Raw genomic sequence first — 27,787 nt, 5'->3', positions numbered from 1 at the left:
TCTTTCTCTCTCTCTTTACGTATCTACATATCAAAGTAGAGAGAGAGAGAGAGAGAGGTAGTGTTTGTTTGTTTGTGTGTATGTTTGAATGTGTGTATCCTAATACCACCTGTTACAATATAGCAGAAGCAAGAAAATAATCATAAGCTGAGTTTCCATTAGCCCTCAAATTACGCAAATTGACATTGCGATAAAAAAAAAAATGGAACATTTTTGTGATGAAATATGCAATTTCCGAACGCAGAACTTTTCAGTGATAAAAAACACCTGCAAGGCCTGAAAGAGATCAAGCATCAGCCAAGTAAGAAAAAGTAACGCAAAAGTAAGCATTACTTTACATGGAAAGTAACTAAGTAACGCAATTAGTTACTTTTTTGGGAGTAACTTAATATTGTAACGCATTACTTTTAAAAGTAACTTTCCCCAACACTGCTCATAATGTTTTACTCAGACTTACAAAGCAGATATCAGAAGATGTCGCGAGCTCCTCCTCCAGTGATTCATGACTTTGAGACTCTACAGTCGCTCTTACACTGGAACAGATCTGCTCAGACGTCTCGGGTTCAGTGCCCGTCTTCAGTTTGTTGGGCATGTCTGCCATGGAAACATCAGTTTGTGATGGTGCAGTTATCTCTGTCTCTCGTGTTGGGTCCAGGACGTTCACATCTTCTGCCACACTAATAAAAAACACAAAAGTCAAAATGTTGTCATAAATGATAGATTAAAGATAAATTGGTTTCTGTGTTCTTTAAAGCACAAATGTTCTTCAGCCATCATCAGTAGATGCTCTCATATCTATGAGATATATGTCAAGAACTTTAATTTAGCCTAGAGGTCTTCTCGTGTGTAAAGAAATGTACCCGACAAAATGACGAAATCACTTTTTACACGAACCCAACGTGCATAAATATATACTGTATATTTTTTAAGAAAGACCCAACCAAAGATAAACTCGAGAAAATAAGACCGGATTTCAACCCAAACCAGTGGCAATTTTTTGTAACCTATTTAATCTCATATGTAAATCGCCCAGACATGGCCTCACAACCAATTTGGAACGCTGCTCCATTTATTTTCCTTTGTTATCTGATGACAACACCATGAAAACCACTAAAAAGTACATTTATGTTCAAGTTCATTGACAGGTCTGGCTAAATGAAAATTAACCTACGACCAGCCGTAGGTTGTCTCAGGTCGGTTCTGCAAAAAACACATTCATTTTAAATGACCAGAGGCCGCTAATATTATACCTGACCCGTGTCCGAGGCACACATGAAACTTTTAGACCTAAACCCGTTCGGGTCTCGGGTCTGACCTTGGGATTTTGGATGTAACTGGACTCGTGAAGACCTTTAATTTAGTCTCTAAAAGCTGAACTTAAGACCTAAGATTGCTACCACAATATTTGAGCTCCATACTTGATCTCTGGAGATTCATCAGGCTCCTCAAAGTCTCGGTTTCTCTTCACCTCCACCTGTACAGTGATGGTCTGCTGATCCTCTTCGTGAACATCAACAACTTCCTGTGTCCTGGAGAACGCACAAAACACAAAAACTAAAACTTTCATGTGTGAACATCAAAATAACCACAAATCATCAGCTTCATAGTTATTATAAATAAACATTACATTTACAATAAACACAAAGAATGTTTGCAATGTTTACATCATACTTCAATAAATATTATAGTACATACATGTAAAAATGGCAAAGATTCCCATGGTCCCATATCTGTATAAAATCATGCTAATATCTTTCTTTTCAGATTAGGATTTACTGAAAGACACAATCATATAAACACAACTCTCACCTTCCCTCAGCATCCTTCAAAGACAACGTCTGCCTTCTGGAAAATCAAATACATGATATTATCTTATATTTATACTCTACAGCTGAATAGCAGATATATAAGAGAGATGTTCACCTGTATCGTGGATGTTCTGTAGTGTCTGATGGTGAACGTTCAGGTATGGATATGGAGTTGTTTGAGGACAGCGTGGTGGCTACAGACACTGTAGTCGCTTCTTCAAATGATGGAGGGGTGCAAGACGGCAGACCTGATAGTGAACATTAGAAAAAACAGTAAAGCTGTTAAACTACAAAAAGAGTAAAACTACAAATGTTATGAGATTAATTAGGTTTGGCAGGTAAATATGGTAGATTTCTTTTATAGATTACATTTTAGTCCCAGCTAGAAATTGTGAAAAGTCATATTTTACCATCATTTTCCAGTACAGGGTAACTGTGAGCTCCTCTCAGATCATACGTGTTCTCGTATCTCTCTGAAGGAAGCTGACTGGCAGACCAGGCCGACCCGGGGCCGCCGAACTTGGGCACCGTCAGTGCCGCACGGCCTTTCTTAGCGGGTGATGCTTTCAGTGCTGAAGAAAACAGAAGTTTATAATCAGATTTATTTTATATGTTTATTTAGCTTAACAGTGACTTTTATCGGTTACTCACATGTACTCTTCTTAAACACAGTGCTGCTCATAAATCGAAAGAAACGATCAGCGTAGAAGTTCGGTCTGTGAACAGACACGGTGTCCTGAAACACAAGAAAGAAGAGTTCATACAAATTCATTATGTGACTCATAAAATGAGTTCAGGTGTCTTAAATTTTCCAAGTACAATTGATTACTTTGCAAGACATACCTAGCTAACAGAAAAAAAGTTCTAAGAACGTTCCTTGAAAGTTCCCAATGTTCCCAAAAACGTTCTGCCAACATAAAAAGTGTTTCTTGACGTTCTACGAATATTTCTGGGTTGTCTGAACATTAGAGGAATGTTACATTCTACCATTTTCAAAAATTATGACAATGTCATGTTTTAATGTTCACACAATGTTTAAAACAACTGTTTTCTAGATTTACTTTTTTGCTTGTTATGTAAATGATAGAGAAACATTGCATTTTATTATTTTAAAAAAATATTATAACATTATTTCTGAATGTTCTCAAAAAATATTGCTGTATAAAACACAAATTACTTATTAAGTTTAGATGTTGATGATTTGTATCATCACAATGGTAAAAGTCACCATTATGGTGATCCGTGTTTGTTTTAGTTTGGACTCTTGACCCTTGACGTTTTGCTTGCTAATTTTTCCGTTGGTTGCATTACTTTGTGTGTATCAAGCACATTTTGTTATAGTAATGTAAAGTCTATAGCGTTTGGTACACAATAGTAAAGACCATTATCTAAATAATTAACTTACTCATCAAGTTTCATTTCTGTAAAATAATGTATATGAGATGCAGCACTCTCACAACAGGTTGTCATTAAAGATTCCTTGAAACTTTGGACAAAATGAACCGCTGTATATTTGGGACATACAAACATCAAGAATCAGAGTATGAATCTCAACAATGGTGACAAATAAATGAAAAAAGTTATACTGCAATGCATGCATCTCATCCAGGATTCCCAGCATGCACTGCAGCTTGGATAAATAATTAACTTTTTACAATTTTCTTTGTCACCATGGTTGAAAGTCATACTCTGATTCTTGATGTTTGTGTGTCCCAAATAAGCAGCAGATAATTTTTGTCCAACGTTTCTAAAACTCCTCATTGACAAACTGCTTTGAACGTTTACACATTATTTACTATATACAGAAAAAACTTTTGATGAGTAAGTCAATTAATTATATGAGGATCTTTACCATTATGTAACAAGCACAAGAGAATTAACTTCACATTACCATAACAAATGTGTTTTATGAACACAGGGAAAGCTAGCAAGCAAAAAGTCTAGGGTGAGTCCAACTAAAACAAACACTGATCACCATAATGGCGACTTAAATTGAAACAAAAAATCAACATATAAACCTAATAAGTGAATGGTGTTTTCTACAGGAATATTCAGAAATAATGTTTTATAACAGTTTTAAAATAATAAAAAGCTATGTTTCTCTATCATTTACATAACAAGCAAACAAGTTAACATAAAAAACACAAGGTATGTGCACAAGGTATTTTTGCATCCAATTGAGGAAATACAATGATTCATGTTTACATGCATACTTTTCTCCTGATGATCGGATCACAGTTCGGACTACACCACCCATTTCAATACAACTGAAATTTGCATCTGATCGGTCTCAATCGTCTTGATTAACGTGTTAACATGAAGGCTTATCAATACAATTGAGCCGTCAATATGATTACAAAAGGGTTATTTATTTGCATGTAAACACAGCTATTGATAATTATGAGAAGAAGGTCAAGAAAGGTCAAATGTCTGCAGGTATTACTGTAATACCATTAAAAAAATTAACCATGTTATTTGTGGTAAAAGTGTAGTAACCATGTTTTTTTTTATTTTAACTGTAGTAAACCATGCTTAAAGGAACAGTATGTAAGAAATTTATATCTCTATATTTATATTATTAATCCTAAAATGGCACTGATATGCCACATTAAGACATTAAGAAATCATTTTCATTTCAAATACTTATATCACTGACCACAATTAAAAAGTGGAGGTTTAGCCACAAGTTTTGTGATTGCAGTACCAGTTTTGGCCACAATCCTACATACTGTTCCTATAATTTTGATAAGGGTATGCAAGAACCTTTATTATAGAGATTATGGATCAGATTTTCATTGGCTTTCCAAACACCAGATATTGTTTTATGTATTTAAACATAACAATTGAATGTAATATTTCTGTTTTGTGATTGTAGAAATATATTTCTACAATTATAAAACATATATTCTCGTCTAATTTCATACTAAATAGTAGGCAAAAATCAGTAGGCGAAAAGTACACGGATGACCTACTACTTCCAGCATGATTTTGAAAAGTGTGCATGCATTTTGCACACTAATATTTTTTCTTTGTTGAGATTTGATGAGGTATAAGGTGATTTGATGACCAGATTTTACTCTCAACAAACTCCAAAAATCCAAAGATAAAATATAACATATTGAATATCAAAAATGAGAATCAGAATGTGAATGTAGTTTCTCACAGATAAAGACTGAATTATGAGAATGGTTTCTCTTTAAACTCACCCCATCATGGACAAGAGCTTTCCACGTGTGTTCAAACTTCTTAATGAGTCTGAAGAAGACAAAATATACAAACTCAAATTATAGATTCAGAAACATTAAGCATCTATAAGATTAAACAGTTTTGGAATAGTTTGTGTTACCATAGACATTCTTGTTTTACCTGTATGACTGCAGGATGTCTATTATACCAATAAACAGCAGGAGTCTCTCTCCTTTACCACTTACTGCTGGAATCCCACCCATTCTACAGAGAGAGAGAGAGACAGAGAGAGAGACAGAGAGAGAGAGAGAGAGAGAGAGAGAGAGAGAGAGAGAGAGAGAGAGAGAGAGAGAGAGAGAGAGAGAGAGAGAGAGAGAGAGAATCAGTATGCAGTGTATATTCAGACCAACTGTTCTTATCTCTGTTTACATCATCATTATTCATCATCCAATCAGCAGAAGGTCACACATACGTGTCATCAGTGTCTATAGAGTCTCCACATGAAGCTCCGCCCTGTATGGACTCCATGGCCGTGGAGTAAAGCGCTCGCTGAGCCGTCGGCCGTTTCTCATCGCTGCTCTGTGAGCCCTCCACTTGTCGCTCTCGCTCCGCCTGATCAACATTATGAACCCCCAACAGCAAACTGTAGTCCATGATCTTAAAACTCTCCAACACCTGAACAATCACAGAAGAACTTCATTATGGAGAATATAAAACGCATATATAGTACTAGACCATCAAACGCTATAGATACCAGACAGTCTCTCTGCAGTGTTTTCACCAGAGCGTTATACGTGTCCACATCCAGCAGAAGACCATCTTGAACCTCCTGCATGAAGTCCAAATCTTTGAAAGTGGGCCTAGATTTCTCACGTTCCTTCTTTGAAGCTCGGCGCTTGTACGTAGAGCCCTTCAGGTCAAACTTATAATGCATGCGGAAGACACGCGGCAAAACGTTGTTCATCACAACGATACGAATGTTCTTCCCACCCGACTGTACGCAGTACAAACCGAAGAATTTAGGCAGCAGGGTGCGAGGATTCTGATTCAGGTTCTGAAAAAGAGAAATGAATCTGTGTTGATATTTTATTCTGTTACCTGTTACTGAAGTTTGTTATAATTTGACTACAATCTGACACCTGTTGAATGTAATCTTATTCCAGATTTAGCTACTAAATTACCCAATTTTACATTAATAACTTCTTTAAGTATTTATTTACAGTAATAAAGTATTATTGAAAATTAAAACGGCACTATTTTAAAAATGCTTACTTAAGTAAATCTGGTCATTTTTCATGATCTGTGGTTTATTTAAAGTGCACCTACCGTATTTCATTGCTACAATACCTCTGACGTCAGCCGGAAATGTGATGCTCCTTACCATGTTTGAAAGATTCGGTTGCTAACAGGAGTTTACTTACAGGCTGAGTCAGAAGCGGGAGCAGTCGCATAGCTATGGGTGGGCCACCTGTCAGCTAGGCCCACCCACCTGCCTATCCAGTAAAGCCTATTAGTTATCCAAATGAGTAAATTATGTTGCAATTATCACTATTGACCTATAAAATAAATCTTTTTTTAAACTCTTGTTTGCTATTATAATAAGGAATAAGTTAATTTTGTAAATAGTAGTGCAATAAATTCTAACACAGCGCATTTCGAACAGCCTCCTCGCCCCTAAATAAATATTGCATTTATTTAGAATTTTTTAATGCTACCCCAAAGATTTATTATATATGATGACTTTGTACCTGTGGATATGAGATGAGAACCGTTTTTATGTTATGCTTAAATTTCAAAACACCCACGGCGCTGTTTTAGTGCTGAAATGGCACGTTTATAAATGATTTATCTCCTGTTTGTTACAAATAAACTATTTTTAAAGTACAAACCTTTTCTTGGATATTTTTAAATTATTCTTTGAGGTTACTGATCATGTAGGCTATCCATACATTTACAACAATTAAAAGCCTGCTATTTTTATTTCCATGACTGAAAGAAAACGGCTTTTAAAGGTTTAAATGAAGAATTTCGTTGCAAAACTCTGTTTTTAACATTTTTGTCAAATTATTATTATGTTATCATGTTATTATTTTGTTTTATAGTGCTATTTAGCTGTATTTTTTAAGTTATGAAGGTTTGAATCAAAACAAACCAACTGCAGTTGAATTGATATTAATTGGAATGCACAACCAAAAAACTAAACTCTTTTTCAACGAAACTCTTCAAATACCAACAAATTATGCTACTATTTAAAGTATTTTTAAAGTACAAAGCTTTTCTTGCATATTTGTAAAATATTCTTTGAGATAACACTGATCATCTCTGGGCTATCAATACATTTACAGCAATTAAAAGCCTGCTATTTTTACTGCCATGACTGAAAGAAAACGACTTTTAAAGGTTTTAATACCAAAAAACTAACAATTTCATTACAAATAAAAACCACGCAATTTTTTAATATCAATCTTAAACTGGTGGTCTTCCTTCTCCACTTAGTTTTTTAGTTTACAAATTCTGCCAAAATATGGAATCAGGATGGCGCCAGCGCAACTGGCTTGTAAAGGAGATGAGACTCTTATGGGTTTATTGCACATTGCTTAGATTGTTAAAATAGGGCCCATACAAGCTTTCGTTATTAAACGGTGATATATTGAAGCTGGTGTAGTTGTGTGTTTGTATATTTTGATAACAGATGCATTTTTGGTTAAAGAGTAACTAAACCCTAAACCACCTTTTTTTAGTTACTGATCTGTAAGAATGATGCTTTATTAGTGCTGTTCATTGATTTTAGTAAGTTTTTTGACATTTGGATATAAAGTGTTTCAATACTACAATGTATGGTGTAAAAACGTCTGAGTGCTGCCCTCTTCAGGTTGAACGGTGGCTACTGGAGTTTAATTTTTCTATTGGATGTTGGGTCAAAAAAATGACTCGTGACGTAAGCAGGTTCAAGCTCACCACGCCCTTGTTACGATCTCACCACACACTTGGTACGAGCTTAGTTCGTCCCCTCTATCTCCGTTGGGATCTGCCCACTTTTCTTACATTTTTCAAATATTGCCAGTGGGTGGAGCCAGAGGCTTACGCTTTAAGGCCAACCTGATTTTCTCTAGGCCCACCCACATTGTGAATCCTGGCTACGCTAGTGAGCGGGAGGAATTATGATAATGTCGGTCTTTTGTACCTCACCAATCCCAGGAAGTAAACCGTTGCCTACAATTTGTGTGTTTGTTGTAGTCCAAGAAAAGATTTACATTGGAGATGATAACTCGCGTCAACGTTTACTATGGGGTTTGTACCTTTTGTATATCCTTAACATGTAATAATACACACTTACAAGCCAAAGGAAATGTAAAATTGCGAATCGGACCAACGTTGCTCTCAAGCATTAAAGATTTGTAGCGTGCTAAAACGGAAATCTTTAAAAATGACATTTCATAGATTTCAGTTTATTTTTTATTTACCACTAGTTATAAATACTATAACCTCAGGGTTTTTAAAAAACTTTTTTTGTCAGCAGAACTCCCTTGACCTAAATTATTTATATGAAGTACCCCCTGACATAAATAATCCAGTAGCACATTTGCATTTGTAATTTAAAAGACATTTATTTTTCATCTGATTTAAAGTTTTTATACCTACTATTTTACATCATTATTGCCATTTTTACCTGTTATTGGACCTTCATATGGTCATTTTCTTTTATTGTTACATAAAAAATATCTGTTCATTTTGCATATTTTGCAGTTTTAGCAGCCAGGGAAAATCAAGAGTCCAACTAAAACAAACACTGGTCACCATAATGGTGACTTTAAATGAAAAAAAAAAACATCTAAACTTAATAAGTGAATTTATTCTACCAAACATTCAGAAATAATGTTTTATAATAAATGTGTATAATATAATGTTTCTCTATCATTTACATAAGCAAAAAAGTAGCTGGGGTGGTGTTGTGTAATTGTCACATGACATTTTGTCACGGTTGGTATAAACCGGATAATGGAAAATAATAGAAGAACCCAAATGCAAAAGATGTATGAAAATATAACTATGATTTATTTACAAAACAGAAAAACCCACGAGGGGGTAAAAACAGAAGAGAACAAAAACACTGTGCTGGAACACAAAATAAACAGAACACGAGAAAACTCGGATTGTAACTGGTGAACATTAACACAGTATCTACGACAACGCACGCACACCACACAGAGAACACAAGGGCAATATAAAGACACCACATCAATGGGGAACAGGTGAACATACTTAATCACTTAAGACATGATTACATAAGGGAGTAGGGTAAAAGTGACAAGACACTGGGAATACGTGTTACACATACATGATGTGAAAACACACGTATTCCCACATAAAACAATGCTGCCCTGGTCCTGCCCTCTGGATAATAACCAAGGTCAGGCAAGACCATGACAGCCACAAAACACTGGGAACACGTGTCACACAGATATGATGTGAACACACGTGTTCCCACGTACACACACTGCTGCCCTGACCTTGCCCACAGAACATAGACCTGATCTATACTAAGGTCTGGCAAGATCACGACAGCAACAAGACACCGGGAACATGTGGCAGCCACACACAAAATGTGATCCCACATGTCCCCACACAGAACATGATACTGCCACGGTCCTGTCAGATGCACTCAGACCTACATCTAGCACAGATGTCTGACAAGACCGTGACACATTTAGATTAAACAAATAAAATATTTCATTTATTTAGACTGTTGTTAGAATGTTAGATTTATTTATTTACATTTTATGATTTATTTGTAATTATTTTATTCATCAACTCACGAACCCCCTGCAATTCCCCTGCGAACCACCAGGGATCCCTGAACCCCAGTTTGGGAAACCCTTCAGCGCATTTATATATAAAATCTTTATTTACTATTTCTAATATCACAAAGAGCATTTTTTTATGGTTGAATTTTATTAATTTTACATTTATTTATTTGGATAAAATCTGGGTACAAATTTGTCCCCAAAACATGGTTAAGTAGGTACACAAGCACACAGAGACAGTCATAAATGTGTTGAGAAAGTACAGAGATGTGTAAAATCCTCTATCTCTCATACACTTTAAATTATTATCACTGCTTATCATCCAATTCATAAATTCTGTCATTTTAATAAGCTAAAAGATCAAGCCAAGTTCAGGGCAACCTGTCGGCCACGAACACATCCTTATAATCAGCTGGATGTCATCTTAGGCTCAGTTTGACTAATAATAACCGCATGAAGTCAAAAACATCCTTATGACTTCAGCTGTCAAATCTCATTACTCATTGCTCAATTCAATATTAACCTGGGTAAGATCCAGATACAATCACTTTCCAGTGGTAGTTAGTTTTATATGTTACATTACTTCACTTAATAACAGTTTGAATATATTTTAAAAAAAGCAATCGATTTTGAAGGAGAACTGTCACAAAGTGCATCTTTTCTGTTGTGCAAGAAATTGTGGATAATATTAGCACAGATGCACACTTAAAAAATTCCCCAGAAATAGTAAACCATCTGGACACTGTTGGCATCCTATGATTTGGGATGCACTAATCCTAATCTAGCCTATTAGCGTATTTAGGACAAACTGTTTGTACATGTGCCCAGACTCACCATGTAGTATCCAGGCAGCAGTTTCTGTAGAAATTCAGCTTCTTTATGCATGACGGTCTTCAGGATAAACTCATCATCTCGTGTGACGTAAAAAATGGAGCCGCTGGCACCAGGATTTGAAAGCTCGATCAAAGGTTCATTACACAGTGAATACTACAACACAAACAAACAGACAACACACACAAAGAGAGAGAGAATGAGAATGTTTTTACATAGATTCTATACATTGTGAATTATATAAAATGATTATATTATTAATAAAATGAATGATTAAGCTTTGCAAATATATTAGTGTATAAATCTATGCTTTAGGGCAGTTTTACTCATTGCGCGGCTTTCGAGGTTCTTTTTCTTGCCAAATTTTCCTGTGGACACTTGCTTTAGATCAATACCCATTAGATCAAGATGCATGTCGATAAGCGTGTTTAACTGAATGCAATGCTTGCACATATAACATCAAAGTACCTTGATATCTGCTTGTTATGATTTTGAATTGCATTAAATAAAAGGCACAGAGCCCCATAAGCCAAAAATACCAAAAATGTCCACACAAGGTCAAAAAATGACTGTTATTATTATCTTTGTGGGGACATTTTATTTTACATACACAGATTACACTCATAAGCATTATAGAGCCATACAGTATGTCATAAACAGGGTTGTGTATCATTCATTGTTGTTCACATGGGCTATGCATATTTTATAATACAAAATAAATTAATTATAAATTGATTTCCCAGAATGCCATTAACTCTTAAATTTAAACAATCTTAACTCTTTTCTTGCCATTTATGAGCAGTGTTGGGTAAGTTACTCAAAAAAGTAATTAATTACTAGTTACTAATTACATCTTCAATCATGTAATTAGATTACTTTACAAATTACTCTCTCCAAAAAGTATTTAATTACTTATTACTAATTACATTCTAAATTCTATTTAGTACATGATACAAGGAAAGGCTTGAAATGGCTGAAAGAAATAATATATGAAAGTACATTAATTATTCTGGTCCCACTTTAGGGTCCAATTCTCTCTATTAACTAACTATGAACTACTTTTGCCTTAATATACTCCTCTGCTTATTAATACTAAAGTAGTTGTTAATTTTAAGTATTGGTAGAAATGGGGAGGTTAAGGACGTAGAATAAGGTTTTGCAGAACCAGGCATTAATATGTGCTATTAAGTATTAATAAACAGCCAACATCTCATTAATATTAATGCTAATAATAATCAACCAGTTAATAGTGAGAATTGTAAACTAAAACCATGTTAAATCCACTATTGTATTTTAGCATACATAATTGTTTTCTAGTCCATACACAATATTTAGTTACATCAGAAGTAACTGTAATTAGATTACAAGAAAAATAAGAGTAATCCCTTACTTTACTTTTTTATAGGAAAAGTAATTAAATTACAGTAACTAATTACTTAAGTAACTAGTTACACCCAACACTGTTTATGAGATATCTATTTTTCATCGGATTGAAAGTTTTTATCCATACTATTTTACATCATTATTTCCTGTTATTGGACCTTCATACAGTAATTTTATTTTATTGTTACATAAAAAATATCTGTTCATTTTGCATATTCTGCCATAACATTTTGCAAAGTTTTACCAGCCAGGGAAAAACTAGAAAGCTAAAAATCAAGGGTCAAGAGTCCAACTAAAACAAATAGATTTCCCAGAATTCCATTTACTCTTAAATTTAAATAATCTTAACTCTTTCCCCGCCATTTATGAGTTATCTTGTCAATTAAGAGAAAACATTTGCAGGTGTTCCTGATGATGGTTTATGTTAATCTGTAATACCGCGATTATTCAATAGATGGATAATTACCCAATTTATAAAAAAAACTGAAGCAAATGTTTTACTTATTTTAAACTATGTGTATGTTTTGATAATCATTCTGAATCTGATCTCTAACAAAATTAATTCATAAAAATGCAATTATTTCACCTTTTTGCTAAAAAAATTTTATTTTTAAAGAAAAATACCCAGATTTAAGAGTTTGTAAGCAGAGAAAAATAAAGATAGGATGAAACGCTTTTTTCCCGTTTTGTTTGTTTGTTTGTTTGTTTATTGTTTGTTTGAAAGCAGAGGTTCTGTTCTTTGAATTGATGTATTTGTATGTTTATATATTTTTAGAAGAACATTTTTCTGGGAGGCATTTTGTGAAACGTTTGCTAAAAAAATTGTATTTTTAAATAAAAATACCCAGATTTAAGAGTTTATAAGCAGAGAAAAAAACATAGATAGGATGAAACGTTTTTGGGCTGGCTGGCGAGGAATGAGTTCATAGTCCAATTTCTTTATGGTGTAAGCAATTTTTACAAATTCACACTGATGAATTAAATCCAGTTCTCCAATACTTCATCTGAACAGGTAACATTTTACAATAATGTTCTATTTGTTAACATTAGTTCATTACATTAGTTAGTATCTACTAACAACTAACCAGCGGTTAAGTCCACATTTTCATTATGTAAAGCACTTTGAATTACAGTCTATTTATATTTTTTCTAACTGGTTTTAGCTGAAACATAAGACAAATTTGATACTTTAAGTGAATCATAATTGAGAATGGAAAAACATTAAGAGCCGTTGAAGAAGCATTAATGCACTCTTGAGGGAGACAGCGACCGTATAGCTGTGAAATGAATTCTCTGATATCATCTTCAGATTATTAAATTAACAGCACAACTGAGTCGATCTCTGGTACAGCTGTATTATTTCTAATCTTAAAGTCCATGTGAAGTCATTTCAGAGAATTGTTTGTAAACACATTATAAATGTAAGAAATGTATTGCTAAAAAAAGTTACATAGACGGCCATCTATGTAGTGCTAAACTGTGGAGTTACACCATTTCTGTGTTTAGGATTATTTGGGCGGGGCTAACACAGTGGCTCGATGATGCACTGGAGCCACGAGCATGGCCCCGCCCCTAACACAATCACAAGCATCCATTCAGGTTGCAGCGGTTTTTGAAAGTTAAGAGAAACTGCAAATTTCCTGCCAGGTAAATAAATATGTTATCAAAATCTACAGGCAGGATTCTCTGCTCTCAAACACTGGGGGCGTGTCCGCTGTTCAGCCCCGAAGCCACGCCCCCAATGTTTGAGAGCTAGATTTTGATAACCTATTTAATTTACCTGGCATTTCATCATTCAAACTTGTCTGGTTGGTTAATATCAAATTTTTCTGGTGTGGACAAACTAAAAACACATTTTACTTTAAATCTTTGACATTGAGTGTCTCACCAGATAGTCATCAGGTCGAATCCCAAAGAGTTCCCTGAAGTATCGGAACGCCACCGGAGCGTACGTCTTAAATCTGAAGTCTGGATAATGATGTGCTGGGGTCAGATTACTGCCCTCGCTGAGACAGACAAAATAAAATACAACACACCATCAATCAAATGTTTACTGTAGGATCACTTATAACTGAATCCAAACTATATAGATGACACTTTGAGTATTATAGTGTGACTGAAAAAAACAAAGACAAAAAGCTTTGCAATAAATCACTTTGATTTAAAGTATCTGCTAAATAAGTAAATTAAAATAATTAAAAACGATATATTTGATCACATACACACCTTGGGAAGAAAATGCTCTCCACCACATAGAAGTCCTGCATGAGAACATCTCTCTCTGGTTTGGAGCTCAGGTTACCCACGGTGTAGCCGATGCCCAGCTGAATGGCTCCTTTCAGAGCAGATGAAGTCGTCTGTAGACACAAAGATTTCACAATGATCCTCAATCCTTTACATTAAACAGTTAGATAATAATATATGAAGGATACAAAAGGAACTCATGGCAAACATGTGTACAATAATAATAATTAATACCACCCTTCACTAAGGATTCAAATATGGTGTGTTTTTATATGATAGGTAATAATGTATCCATATTTTGGCAATTTTGAGAGGATCACTATGGCCAATAATAAATTGTTATATAGAAACATAAAGGTGAATGTAGAGAATGAGAGCAACAGGACTAAAGAAGTTTATTGAGGTGAATTAAACACACACACACACACACCTTCTTGTAGGTGGTCTCACCAGAGGCATCTATTCGCCTGTGACCGATCTTCTTCTCTAGACCAGAACTGGGACCGGAGGACGATGGCATCTAAGAAAACATAAAATGGCATCGCTTTTATATCTTAGCTAACTCCCTTAGACAGCAATGAGATCAAATGGAGAGATAAGGCATCTTGCTTCTCAGGTGAGAAAAATAATCGTCATGGGCTGGGTTTCCCGAAAACAATTGAACTTTAATTTAAGGATTATAGAGCGCTTTTTACGAGCTAGTTAACGAACATTCGTTGGTCATTTGTGCGCGTTTCCTAAAGATGGACGTAAAACGATCGCTCGCAGCTGGGTTTTAACTGCTACTTACGAGTCGCTATCCGTTTGTCAAGTGCCGAAATTGTCACCAATAGAATGACTCGTAATTGTAGCAGAAGCTTGTTTAGGCTAATGATCTTCAGCCGAGGTGCACTAATATTTTTTATAATATTTTTCATTATTGTTCAATGAGTTTTTTAAATGTTTTAATAATTTGTGCATAATGAAATATTCTTTTCCGTATTTAGTTAAACTATCATGAAACGCACATGAAACTTTCGCTGAGCAAGCGAAACTAAACTTTAAAAGAAATTCTGCAAATGAAGGTTTCGCATGAGCACTTGAAACTAAACTTTAGATTTTTTTTACTCCAATGTCACCTTAGGGGCTCGGTAAGTTAAAACTCGTCCCACTGCGAAATGCCTTTTGCATTTTATATTATAGTTTAGATTATTATTATTATTTGTTTTTATTATCTATGTTTATTTATTATTAGGGATTATTGCATTGTACTGTAAATATTTATTTGGTTTCTTTAATCAGATGCCATTTCCCTTCAAAACAATTTTTTTACTGTAGATGAATTATAGCAGAAATTGGTAGGAACCATTTATCAAATTGCTAGTACCAACTTTTACCAAAATTGTACCAATTACGTTTTCCTTCTTTACTAATTTATGTTCAGTCATTAAAATTTGATTTCTCATTTGAATGTATATTAAAGTAATTTAAACAAATAAACAAAAAAGAACCCAATAAATAAATGTACATTTAAAATGTTACATTATCGTCATTGCAAGAGCGCAATTTGCTGGTTGTCCTGCAGGTGACCTTGTAACTTATGAATGAACGATTACTCCAGAGCACTCGTAGATCTACAGTGATTTTCAAGTGCTACTTAAGTTATGAAGCTTTTGGGAAACGGCCCGTAATTTTAAGATGATTCGTACAATCGTTTTTACGATCTACTTGGCCTTACGATGGTTTTGGGAAACCCGGCCCTGTTTGTTTTTCTACTAAGGAATTTTAGGAGAAATAAGTGGACACTTAAAAGTTTTATGAGTTAAAATGAAGCAATAAAGTCTTGACTAGAATCACAACAAAAATATTTAAAGTTTTATTAAATAAATGACGTCTGATTTTCTTTACCTCGGTTATGTAGGTCTTCTTTAAACCAGTGTCTGAAATGACACAGAAAGAGACAGACATTGTAACACATCTTTCAGACAGATAAATATAGACAGATTTATAATAAATATCTGCTAAACATGATGATGATACTGTAGTAGTGTGAATAAAAAACACATGCTGGTCTTCGTATAAATAACAGTTCAAGGGCAAACTGTGTGAATCTGCAGCTTTTTGTTACACACACTGCATTATTATTATCTTCTATCAGGGGTGGAGCTAAGCACACGTAAAGCTGTCAATCATTTATCCTGCACGTTTCACTGTGGAATTAAGTCAAAATGACCTGACCCGCTTTACACCCGAGAGGAATGAGACAAATTAATAGCCGAGAATTAGAGCAGCTAGAAACCATTTTACACATCGGTTCATCTCTGTGTACACGGATGAATCTTACAAAACTATTTGACCCAAAAACACTATAATAAAAACGATAACAGTAAAATATTACATTTTGTTGCAAGAAAACACATACTGCAATGACGTATATATACAGGATTTATCCTTTTTTTATATTTGGCTTAAAATGATTTGTGAAATCCAACCACATTAAGCCAAACAGAAACACATTCATCATGAAAACTGTTGCCTTTATGTTTGCGTGTGTTTCATACAGACATTACAAGATTGTTGATGGTGTCTCGTGAAAGCAGATAATAGTTTACTATAGTAAATATACACCATATTAACTGCATGGTAGAGAGAGGTATTTTTAACCCAAATCACAAAAATGCCCAAACAAACGTACAGAGATTTACACATCAAAACAGTCAGATTTTCTATGATGTCCTCATTCTTATCATCTGACCGCTGTCATAAACTTCATTTCTGATTCAAATTTAAGGAGATCGATCGTTTTCATTAGTATGTGTGTTATGAACATCCCTGCTACTGTCATAAACAATAAACATAAGCGATCACAATGAGTGCTTTTAAAGACTAAAGCATGAATATGATCCAGCGACAGACTGAATCTCACCAGGAGTAAAGTCAACAGTCTGTGAGTAATACACAGCCAATTTCTAATGATGGACATTTTATTCAATCCAAATTTTATGTTGATGAAATTGTCTGTGTGATTTTATTCATTTGTCTGTTGCTCATCAAATAATAAAACTCTCTGTGTTGTACAGCACAGTCAGACAAGAAATGTCATCTACAATAACTCTGTACAGATTCATTATAGATGCTGAATTTTATCCTCAGCTACACTACAATGATTGTAATAAAATAAGAAACAATACATTTATTAATGCTATCTAATCTTCTAATAAAACAAAACTTAAAAACTCTTACAAGGTACCCTGGTTATAAACACGCATTACATGGCTCTCTAAAATGCTTGATTCTGATTGGCCAACAACACACAGTAACCAGGATGCTCCAAATCATTTTGAAATGTACAGTTTAATATTGCACAAAATAAAATGTAAATATGTCTTTTAATAAAGATGTGGGGTCCTGATCACACTGTCTGGGCTTATTTCTGCGATGAAAAACGACTGCCTATACATTATCCCTTACATGTACTATATAGTTTAATAAATTAACACACTGGGATTGGTAATATAAATGTGAAAATAAAAACAGTACAATGTTATAATTTTAATAAACTTAAAAATATATATATTTTTTAATCTGAGGCTGACATTTAATTTTTCAACACTAACCCATTCTCGCATGAAAAACTAGAAGATACCATATTATTATTACTATTAAAGGGACACTCCACTTTTTTGAAAATATGCTCATTTTCCAGCTCACCTAGAGTTAAACCTTTGATTTTTACGGTTTTGGAATCCATTCAGCCGATCTCCGGGTCCGGCGGTAACACTTTTAGCATAGCTTATAGCATAATCCATTGAATCTAATTAGACCATTAGCATCGCACAAAAAATAACCAAAGAGTTTCTATATTTTTCCTATTGAAAACTCGACTCTTCTGTAGTTACATTGGTATAATACCGACAGAAAATTAAAAGTTGTAATTTTCTGGTTAGAACTATACTCTTATTTTGGCGTAATAATCAAGGATTTTGAATGAATGAAGGAATGAAGCTTTATTGTACTTTACAATACAACAAAATTACAATAATAATCAAGGACTTTGCTGCTGTAACATGGCTGCAGCAGGCGTAGTGATATTACGCAGCACCTGAAAATAGTCCCCTGCTATTGAAAGTAACCAAGGGGACTATTTTTGGGCAGTGCGTAAATGTGTTGTGCCTGAACGAGTTCATTGAACGAAAGTTTATATTTTGGGCGAACGTGAACTGAACGTACTGTATTACTGCCTGATGAACGTTACTGTGAACTCATTCATTCTGGTGCTTGTGAACGGCACGCTCTCTCAGTTTAACATCATTCAATAGGGTGCCAGATTTCTATAGAGTCTTCCAGGAGAAAACCCGGCTAAAACACACTTTAAACAGACCTTAATGTGTAGCGGAAAAAACACCCAATCTGGCAACACCAGCCAGTGTTTCACGGCTGCATGCGTCATCAAAACAAAAAGGAGCATGGAAGTGATACACTGACTCTGGACGCTGCTGGAATCGCAGCACTCACATAGTTTAACATAAAATAGCATAATTTTCGTCCCAAATCATTAACGATTAACATAGCCTGCTAACGCATATTCTGGATCTTGAAATAGACTCTGACTAAGCTCACGCTATTTAACGTGCACGTGCAGTGTGCAATACCTGCGAGTTGTCCTACACGCAACGTAAATCTGACGCATTTAGCCTCAGTGTTAAAACTGATAAAATAATTGCTGTCTGTGGTTCTATATGGGCTATATTAGCCTGACGTTGTCATACTCAATTTTAGTCAGAATTTGAGTCTGATACCGCTCCATTGAGCTTTAATTATGAGGCGTGTCTCAACCGAAAAATGCCTCTGCACTCAATTGGATAGACCTACGACCAATCAGAGCAACGGAGTGTGTGACGTATGTTGAAATGTCTTTGCAGCTTGACCGAACTGCTAGTTATTTCGCTATACAATACAAGTCTTGAGTTAGCGAACGTACATCAAAACCTACTATGTTTACAACATTTCATTTATATCACATTAAGTCATACAGTAAGACTATCTCTTACCATTTGTACATTAGTTGAACTTCATCCACGACGATACCCATTACGTTTGCTTGAAAAATATCGGAGCCTGGCATGTCCCTCCACGATTCCGGGCTTCCGAAAAGAAGCTGGCAACGACAGCTAATTATATCCATCTCGTCGTGCACACCGAGTTGCATCGCCGTGATACCCATTTCAGTTGCTTCTTTAACTTGATCCTTTATAAGTGCGACAACTTTTGCCGAATCCCGTAGGAAGGACGGCAAAAACATCAACAAATGCCTTGCTCGCGTTTCTCTGTTCCTCTTTTAAAATCAATGCTCTGTCGATATCTTTTAGAACAGACTCAATGTCAGAATCCACACATCTGATTTCTACCGTGGCAGCCATTTCGTTGTAAACAGATTCAACACACGCGCTCTTTGGTGACGTGGTTGATTTACGTTACTAATCATCTGTCCATCATCGTATAAAGCATAGTAGCTCCTCAACGGTGAATCCCCAGACCGATCTTCCCGTTTCTCAAAATGTTGTGGGCGGGGCTAAGATCGGCTGGCACCCAGGCTAGGGCTATATGGCAATAATAATAAAAAAAATATATATGGGAAAAAATAACTATAAATTTGTTCATTTTTGGAACTGTGAACTAGTTCAAAATTTTGAAATATGAACTATGAACTGAACTACTTCATTTTAAAATTTGTGAACTGAACTTTGAACTAGTTTATGTAGAAAATGAACTTTCCCAAAACTGGTGCGTAATATCACTACGCCTGCTGCAGCCATGTTAGGGCAGCAAAATCCTTGAATATTACGCCAGAATAAGAGTATAGTTCTAACCAGAAAATCACAACTTTTAATTTTCAAAAAAAGTGGAGTGTCCCTTTAATATTTCACAACAACCATTACAGTTAAGTTAACATGAGTAATGCATGTTGGGTTTTTTGAAGTAATTTTTATATTACAAAGATCCATTCTACAAAAACAAACCTTTATTACAAGGAAATCAATTTTGTCCTAAAAATCAGTCAAAAAAAACAAAATCCTGAAAAACAAGAATGAAATAAATAATGATTCAAATTGTACAAGTTATTATTGTTATATTGTGTTGGATGAATTTCTCACGTTTCACTGTTTTACATTTTGTAAATGATTTGGAAAAAGTGTAAATGTATATTTAAAACAGAAGGAGCTTATAACACTAAACTGAATACAGCTGCTACAGAATATAACTAAAGATGAGTGATTTTTACCCTAGTAACAGACTGAAGGTGAAACCATAAACAAACACATTAGATTCAGTTGAGTGTATAAGAGCTGGAGGTCATCTGACTCACGATTCATACACAGAAATGACTCTTCTCTACAAAACATCATAAACGTTCTTCATCAAAACATAATAACTGTTGTGAAAACACAAGACTACACAACAAAACAAGATGACTTGAAGATCAACTAAAAAAATGTTACACAAGTTCTGTCATAAAACTACAACTACAATTAAATGTATTTGCTCAATGAAACCACAAATAAACAACAGGGTAAAAAATAAATAAATAGATAGATAAATTCTCTAAAAACTAAAAAACGACAGAAATGCTGAGAATAAAAAAGATTTTTATGTAACTATGAATAATCAATACAAGAATACAAACACAGACCTTAGATGAATCCTTGTGGTTTGCGTAGTTTGTGTATATTTGGAGACGGATCAGTCTATGAGATGTTAAAGCTCAATTGGATTGACAGGAGAAACTAATCTACTGTACTAACAAACACCAACTGAACACAGCCAACAGCCAATGAGAACGAGAGATTAAAACTGGTATCCGCCCACTGGAGGATAAGACCACAAAAACATCACTGTGCCGAGGTCTGCAGACTGCTGGAATAAAACAAACATCTCAAATCATAATTCATACAACACAACTTAAAGTTAATTCACAGACAGACCAGAATGGACTGAGCAAAAAAGCAAACAAACATATTTCACCATAGTACAATAAGTGTAAAATTTATTTGTTCAGAAGTTTATAGAAGTGATCCCTACTGAAAAATACAGCTAAGACCAGCATAACCTGGTTTTGCTGGCATAGCAAGTTGGTCTAGCTGGGTGATTCTCACGAAACCATTGAAACACCACGGCACTAATGATTTTAGCTTTAAAATGTGTAATATAGTAACATTAAAAAGCATCAGAATTAACACAATACTGTGTTCTACCTTGCACAATGTGTGATTTCAACATAAGAATTTATAATTGTAAATTTTATCTCATTTTCTGCTGAAATTCTCATTACCGCAATGTGTCCGGCTGTGTTTGAACATGCGTTATGTTGTAATTTAATCAAATTAACACAAAAATATTAAGAAAAAAAATAAATGGATGTTTTGCTAGACTACTTTAGATGACAGAAAAAATATTTACTGAATATTCATGTATAATAATAATGAAGAAAAATGAGGAAAATGATGTGTCCATGCCTGATGTTCTCATCCTCCGCAACACTTTTTGAGAACAGTTTAAGCACACATACAGAATTTTAATAAAGTTTGATTTTGAGTGACCAAGCACATGGACCAGTTACTTCAAGATGGCTACCAGGTAAGATCATTTTTTTACAGTTAATTTGAAATATTGTCTTGTCAGAATGCTTACACGACATTTTGATTATCATTACCGCAACAGATGCTTATTAAATGTTAATTTAATTAATAGAAGCATAATACTTTGATTTTAAATGCATGTGCAGAATCTCCAAATTATGTTCTTTCAGGTTTGTCATGTCATTTTGAAAATATGTCAGTGTTGATGTTTTCTGACTGTTGCGGTAATGAGATTTTTTAGGACTAATGTTTTAAATTATGTTACAAAAAGTGTTAAATGATAAGTAAAAGTTTTTAAATTAATGTTCCCATTTACTCCAGACTTTGTTTTTCAATGTCTGGTGGGAAAAAAAGTAAATTTAAGCAATTTTTACATTTTCAAGCTTGACATTTTTAAAACCAAGTTTTTGTGAGAATCCCCCAGCTATGTTTTGGTCACCTTTTAAGCTGGTATAGCTGGACTTAGCTGGTCAGGCTGGAAGACCCGGTGATCCACCAGCTTGACCAGCTTTGTCAGGCAGGGAGGACCATCTTAAACAAGCTAAAACAGCTGCCAGTTTATGCTGGTCTTAGCTGGATTTATCAGTAGGGATACTGGAAAGTTCTGTCTGTGGTAATCTCCTGTCACAGTCTGTGTTAGGATTAGGGTCATTAGACAATGTAAACACACACACACACACACACACGAACGAACGCACACACGCGCACACACGCGCACACACACACTTCACGTGTATATTACATCGGTTCATCTATATGATTTCTGTCAGATTTATAATAAACTTTCATCAGACCGCTGGATCTGCTCACTCCACTAAAACACTAAAAGCTCAGGTAGAGAAATAAATGCGTCCTGATGTCAGTGAGAGCTCTTAAAGTCTAAACCAGCCAAATAAAACATTTAATCACAGAGCGCTCCAGTTTCACGGTGAAATCAAGCTGCTCTGACTTCTAAACAGTGCTCAAGGACCTCTGAGGAAATTTATCACATAAAAATATTGGCAAACAGAAAGACTAAGATAGTCAGAAATTGAGCAGCACAATTCTTAAAAACTACAAAAACACTACTGAGAGGTACAATAGTATAACTTTAACACGACATTACAAAAAAAAACAATGCCTATGATGTCAAAATGGGCCAATACATTGTTTTAAAAAGCTTCTAAAGGTGGTGTGTGTAAATGTGAATGGCATGTAGTGGTGAGATTGTGAATTGCAACCAACTTCTCATCCCTGAATTATAAAACACATATGGTGGCTGGCACAGGACAAACATGTCATCGTCTGAGACAACATAGGGATAATACGCATCTATAGATCAGTTTGTCCACTTAGGACTACTGATGTAAGGTCTTTATACTTCACTGATAATAGTTGTGTAAATTATATTGCATTTCTGTCAAGAGATCCTTCTAAAAGTTACACAATCCACCTTTAAGTAACCAAAGTATATAAAAGTTCATTCACTGATGCATAAATAATGAGATTTCCTTTATATCTCAGCTGCATGATCTTCCAAAACAACGAGATGAAATTAGAGAAAATAAACTCTGATGTTTTTCTGAAGATTATAAAGAATTGAAATATTTCTTATCAAACTTCTCCAAAACCAAACATGTGAGTGTGCCGAGTCCAGTTTTATACATGAGTTTTATATTCTTATGTTATAGTACTTTACTCTAAAGTCCCATGAGTAAACGTTTACACTGTCCTTGCAGATAAGCAACAAGATGATGTTCTCTAGAAACACTTGTGTAGTCCTAAGTATTTAAAGGATTACCCGTGTGATTCTCACGAAACCATTGAAACACCACAGCACTAATGATTTTAGCTTTAAAATGTGTAATATAGTAACATTAAAAAGCATCAGAATTAACACAATACTGTGTTCTACCTTGCAAAATGTGTGATTTCAACATAAGAATTTATAATTGTAAATTTTATCTCATTTTCTGCTGAAATTCTCATTACCGCAATGTGTCCGGCTGTGTTTGAACATGCGTTATGTTGTAATTTATCAAATTAACACAAAAATATTAAGAAAAAAAATAAATGGATGTTTTGCTAGACTACTTTAGATGACAGAAAAAATATTTACTGAATATTCATGTATAATAATAATGAAGAAAAATTAGGAAAATGATGTGTCCATGCCTGATGTTCTCATCCTCCGCAACACTTTTTGAGAACAGTTTAAGCACACATACAGAATTTTAATAAAGTTTGATTTTGAGTGACCAAGCACATGGACCAGTTACTTCAAGATGGCTACCAGGTAAGTGTTACGTGTGACAAAATAAGACGCCAGAGAGTCGTTCATGCTTCTCAATCACCTGGTTCTGTTTTACTGATCAAAAGGTGCAACCGGAAATACTTTTAACCATCACCATGACATACGTTATTTACAAACACTTCCGGTGGTCACAATACATAATTAAATCACATATCACAACATCCTTCTTTTTTTTTTTTTTTTTAATTAACACAACACAATTTCATCAATATTTTAACACTAATAAAATCACAACATTTCAAACAATCCAGTATCATTAATCAATCACCAATATGCAAATAGCAAAACTACATTTCAGCAATAAGTCTTTGTGGCTTTGCAACAATTCTACCACTTCGTGTTTTGATTTGACCAGTACATGAACTTGCAGTCTCTTTATCATCCAACACAGCCCTTGTCTCATGGCAGTCATTAATTAAACTCTGATCCACTTCCTCAGTCTTTGCTTTGTATTCTCCTGTCTTGGACATCAGATATTTCCTATTCCTTCTATACAATTGTCCATCAGGTGTCTCCACAACATAAGACCTTGGTTGCTCAGCCAGAGCAGTAACTTGTGCTGGATTCCACACACCATTTTGCCAAACTCTCACATTTTCTCCTACTGTTAGTTTCTGCAGCTGTTTTGTTCCAAAGTCAAACTTTTCCTTCTGCTTTTTCTGACGATTTTCCAATGACTCTTTCACTGAAGCTGTAACTGTTTTAGGATTAAGTAATACAGTTGATGCTGGTAACCTTGTTCTCACTCTCCGACCCATTAGCAATTGTGCAGGGGAGACTCCTATGGTTTCCAAAGGTGTGTTTCTCAGATTTAACAATGAAATGTATGGATCTCTCTCATCTGCTTCAGTCTTTTTTAACATACGTTTCACAGTTTGTACAGCCCTTTCAACCATTCCATTTGATTGAGCATGGTGAGGGCTTGTTGTTTTATGCTGAAACTCCCATTCTTTAGAGAACTTGCGAAACTCTTGTGAAGCAAATTGCGGTCCGTTATCAGAAATTACTACCTCAGGAATCCCATACCTTGCAAACTGTGACTTCAGCAATTTGATGACAGTCATACTTCTGGTATCATTCTTGAGCAAATCAACTTCAATAAACTTTGAGAAATAATCCACCATGATCAAATACTCTTTTTTATTATATGTGAATAAATCAACTCCAATCTTCTGCCAAGGCCTATCTGGCACACTATGAGGCTGTAGTGGCTCTTTAGTCTGAAATCTTCTATGCGCACTGCATACTTCACAATGACTTACCATGTCTTCAATACTCTTAGACATTCCAGGCCAAAAGAGTACCTCTCTTGCTCTTCTTCTACAACTTTCGATGCCTAGATGACTTTCATGGATCCGATGTAACATGTCAGTTCTCATTGAAGCAGGAACAATAATTTGCTCTCCCTTGAAAAGAATACCATCAACAGCAGAAATTTCTTCTCTGTAATTCCAGTAATTTTGAATTTCTCTAGGGACTTTCTTCATTTTCCTTGGCCAACCATTCTGTACAACTTTTAACAACTTAATCAATGTAGCATCCCTTTCTGTTTCTCTCTGAAATTCTGTTAACTTCTTTTCAGACACAGGCACATTTGTGAGCAGCATATGTACCTGAGCTTCTGTGATATCCTCTTTCTCTGAAGTTTCAGTTTCTGCCAAACATGCTCTTGACAAAGCATCAGCGACATGCATTTCCTTTCCCGGACGGAACTTAACATTCAACTGATACTTTTGCAGTCTCATGAGTAGTCTTTGAATTCTAGCTGGTGCTCTGTTGAGTGGTTTTTTCATTATTATCTCAAGTGGCTTGTGATCTGTCTGAACTTCAATCTCTCGGCCATAAACAAATTGATGAAAGCGTTCTACACCAAACACTATTGCAAGCATTTCTTTTTCAATTTGAGCATAGCGTTGTTCTGTCACAGTCAATGCACGAGAAGCATATGCTACAGGCTTATCCTCTTGAAGCAAAACTGCTCCTAGACCACTTTTAGAGGCATCTACAGAAACAGTTACTGGTAGACTCACATCATAATAGCGGAGTACTGGAGTTTCTGTTAACATCAATTTTAACTTCTCAAATGCCTGTTGATGTTCATCTTTCCACTGCCACTCAACTTCATCTCTTAAAAGATCACGTAGAACAGTCGTATGCTGTGACAAATTTGGTACAAATTTTGCAAGAAATGTCACCATTCCAAGAAACCGAGACACATCTTTTTTACACTCTGGAACTGGCATTTTTCTTACTGCTTCTAGTTTAGCCATATCAGGTTTCAGTCCATCCTTTGTTATAATATGACCTAGATACTTTATTTCATCCAGACAAATCTTGCATTTGTCTTTGTTTAGTCTGAAATTCTTGACACGTGCTCTTTCTAACACTTGTCTTAGCCTGTCGTCATGCTGCTCTTTTGTTTCAGCCCATACAAGGATGTCATCAATATACGTTTCAACTCCATCAATACCTTCAAATAACTGCTGTACCTTTTTGTGGAACACTTCTGAAGCTGAATTAATTCCAAAAGGAAGACGAAGGAAACGATAACGTCCAAATGGTGTATTAAAAGTACAAAGACGAGAGCTAGCATCATCCAGTTTAATTTGCCAAAAGCCTGAGCTGGCGTCAAGCACTGAAAAATATTTAGCTTTGGGCAATCTACATGTGATCTCATCAACAGTTGGCAATTGATAATGCTCTCTCATCACTGCTGCATTAAGGTCACGAGGATCTAAACAGATCCGCAGACTGCCATTAGGCTTCTCCACTATCACAAAAGGATTCACCCATTTTGTGGGCTCTTCAACTTTCTTTATCACTTTCATTCTTTCCATTCTTTCAAGCTCAGCTTTAAGCCTTTCTCTCATGGCAACTGGTATTTTTCTTGGTGGGTGTACCTTTGGAGTAACGTTTTCATCCACTCTGATAGAATGTTCTCCTTCTAAACACCCCATGCCTTCAAACACGTCTGCATACTCTGTGAATATGTCCATGTCATTAATCATCATTACTCTCTGTACAAGATTTAATTCTTCACATGTTTGAATCCCCAATACTGGCTTTACTTCTCTCTTTGTCACAACAAATCTGACAAGCAGTGGCATAGTCTTATATTTCACTGCCAAGTCACACTGACCTTTCACTGAGATCTTCTCTCCTGTATATGTAGACAGTTTAACATTTGAGTTCTTTAACATTCTTCTTTTGCCCATTTTTTCTAACAGGCTATAGGGAATGACATTTGCTTGTGCACCTGTATCAAGCTTAAAATTCACACAGGTTTTTCCTATTTCTAAATCAGTTGTCCATTCTTCTTTAAGTGATGCTTTTGTGTACTTCAGTGACTGTGCCTGTACTATTCCCACAAATAAGTCATCACATAATTCTGTGACGTTTCCTGCAACAGCATGCACTTTCTTAGACCTGCACATCTTTGCAAAATGATTCATTTTGTCACAATTTCTACACTGTTTGCCAAACGCAGGACAACTACGTGGTAAATGTTCTATTCCACATCTTTTACATTTGAAACATGCTCTCTCTGTTTTGGTCTTTGTTTTCCACTCATTCTTACACGATTGTTTTTGCTTTACTGCATCAATGTGTCTGCTCTCAGTC

The 27,787-nt window shown here is 35.1% G+C and overlaps 1 protein-coding gene across 8 annotated transcripts in view; it reads right to left on the bottom strand.

Moving 5' to 3' along the window:
• Positions 1-27,787, bottom strand: part of LOC141349220 (phosphatidylinositol 4-phosphate 5-kinase type-1 gamma-like) — a 48,060-nt gene that overhangs the window by 8,402 nt on the left and 11,871 nt on the right. For 6 of the 8 annotated variants that reach the window (XM_073864340.1, XM_073864339.1, XM_073864342.1 and 3 more), the window contains exons 2-16: positions 16,145-16,176; positions 14,688-14,777; positions 14,240-14,370; positions 13,902-14,019; positions 10,634-10,786; positions 5,749-6,048; positions 5,467-5,669; positions 5,175-5,258; positions 5,015-5,063; positions 2,460-2,544; positions 2,219-2,380; positions 1,924-2,056; positions 1,810-1,845; positions 1,419-1,529; positions 458-677 (exon numbers count right to left, since the gene is read on the bottom strand). In XM_073864340.1, the coding sequence (XP_073720441.1) occupies positions 458-677; positions 1,419-1,529; positions 1,810-1,845; positions 1,924-2,056; positions 2,219-2,380; positions 2,460-2,544; positions 5,015-5,063; positions 5,175-5,258; positions 5,467-5,669; positions 5,749-6,048; positions 10,634-10,786; positions 13,902-14,019; positions 14,240-14,370; positions 14,688-14,777; positions 16,145-16,176 (1,907 nt within the window). Of the gene's footprint in view, positions 1-457; positions 678-1,418; positions 1,530-1,809; positions 1,846-1,923; positions 2,057-2,218; positions 2,381-2,459; positions 2,545-5,014; positions 5,064-5,174; positions 5,259-5,466; positions 5,670-5,748; positions 6,049-10,633; positions 10,787-13,901; positions 14,020-14,239; positions 14,371-14,687; positions 14,778-16,144; positions 16,177-20,927; positions 21,150-27,787 lie in introns of those variants that run through there. The other 2 variants (XM_073864345.1, XM_073864341.1) reach the window with 2 other exon arrangements.

Source organism: Misgurnus anguillicaudatus, unplaced genomic scaffold, assembly GCF_027580225.2.
Source record: "Misgurnus anguillicaudatus unplaced genomic scaffold, ASM2758022v2 HiC_scaffold_26, whole genome shotgun sequence".
Taxonomy (NCBI): Eukaryota; Metazoa; Chordata; class Actinopteri; order Cypriniformes; family Cobitidae; genus Misgurnus; species Misgurnus anguillicaudatus.
Note: the sequence above shows the minus strand (reverse complement) of the source record. Positions and strands in the feature narration are given on the sequence as shown.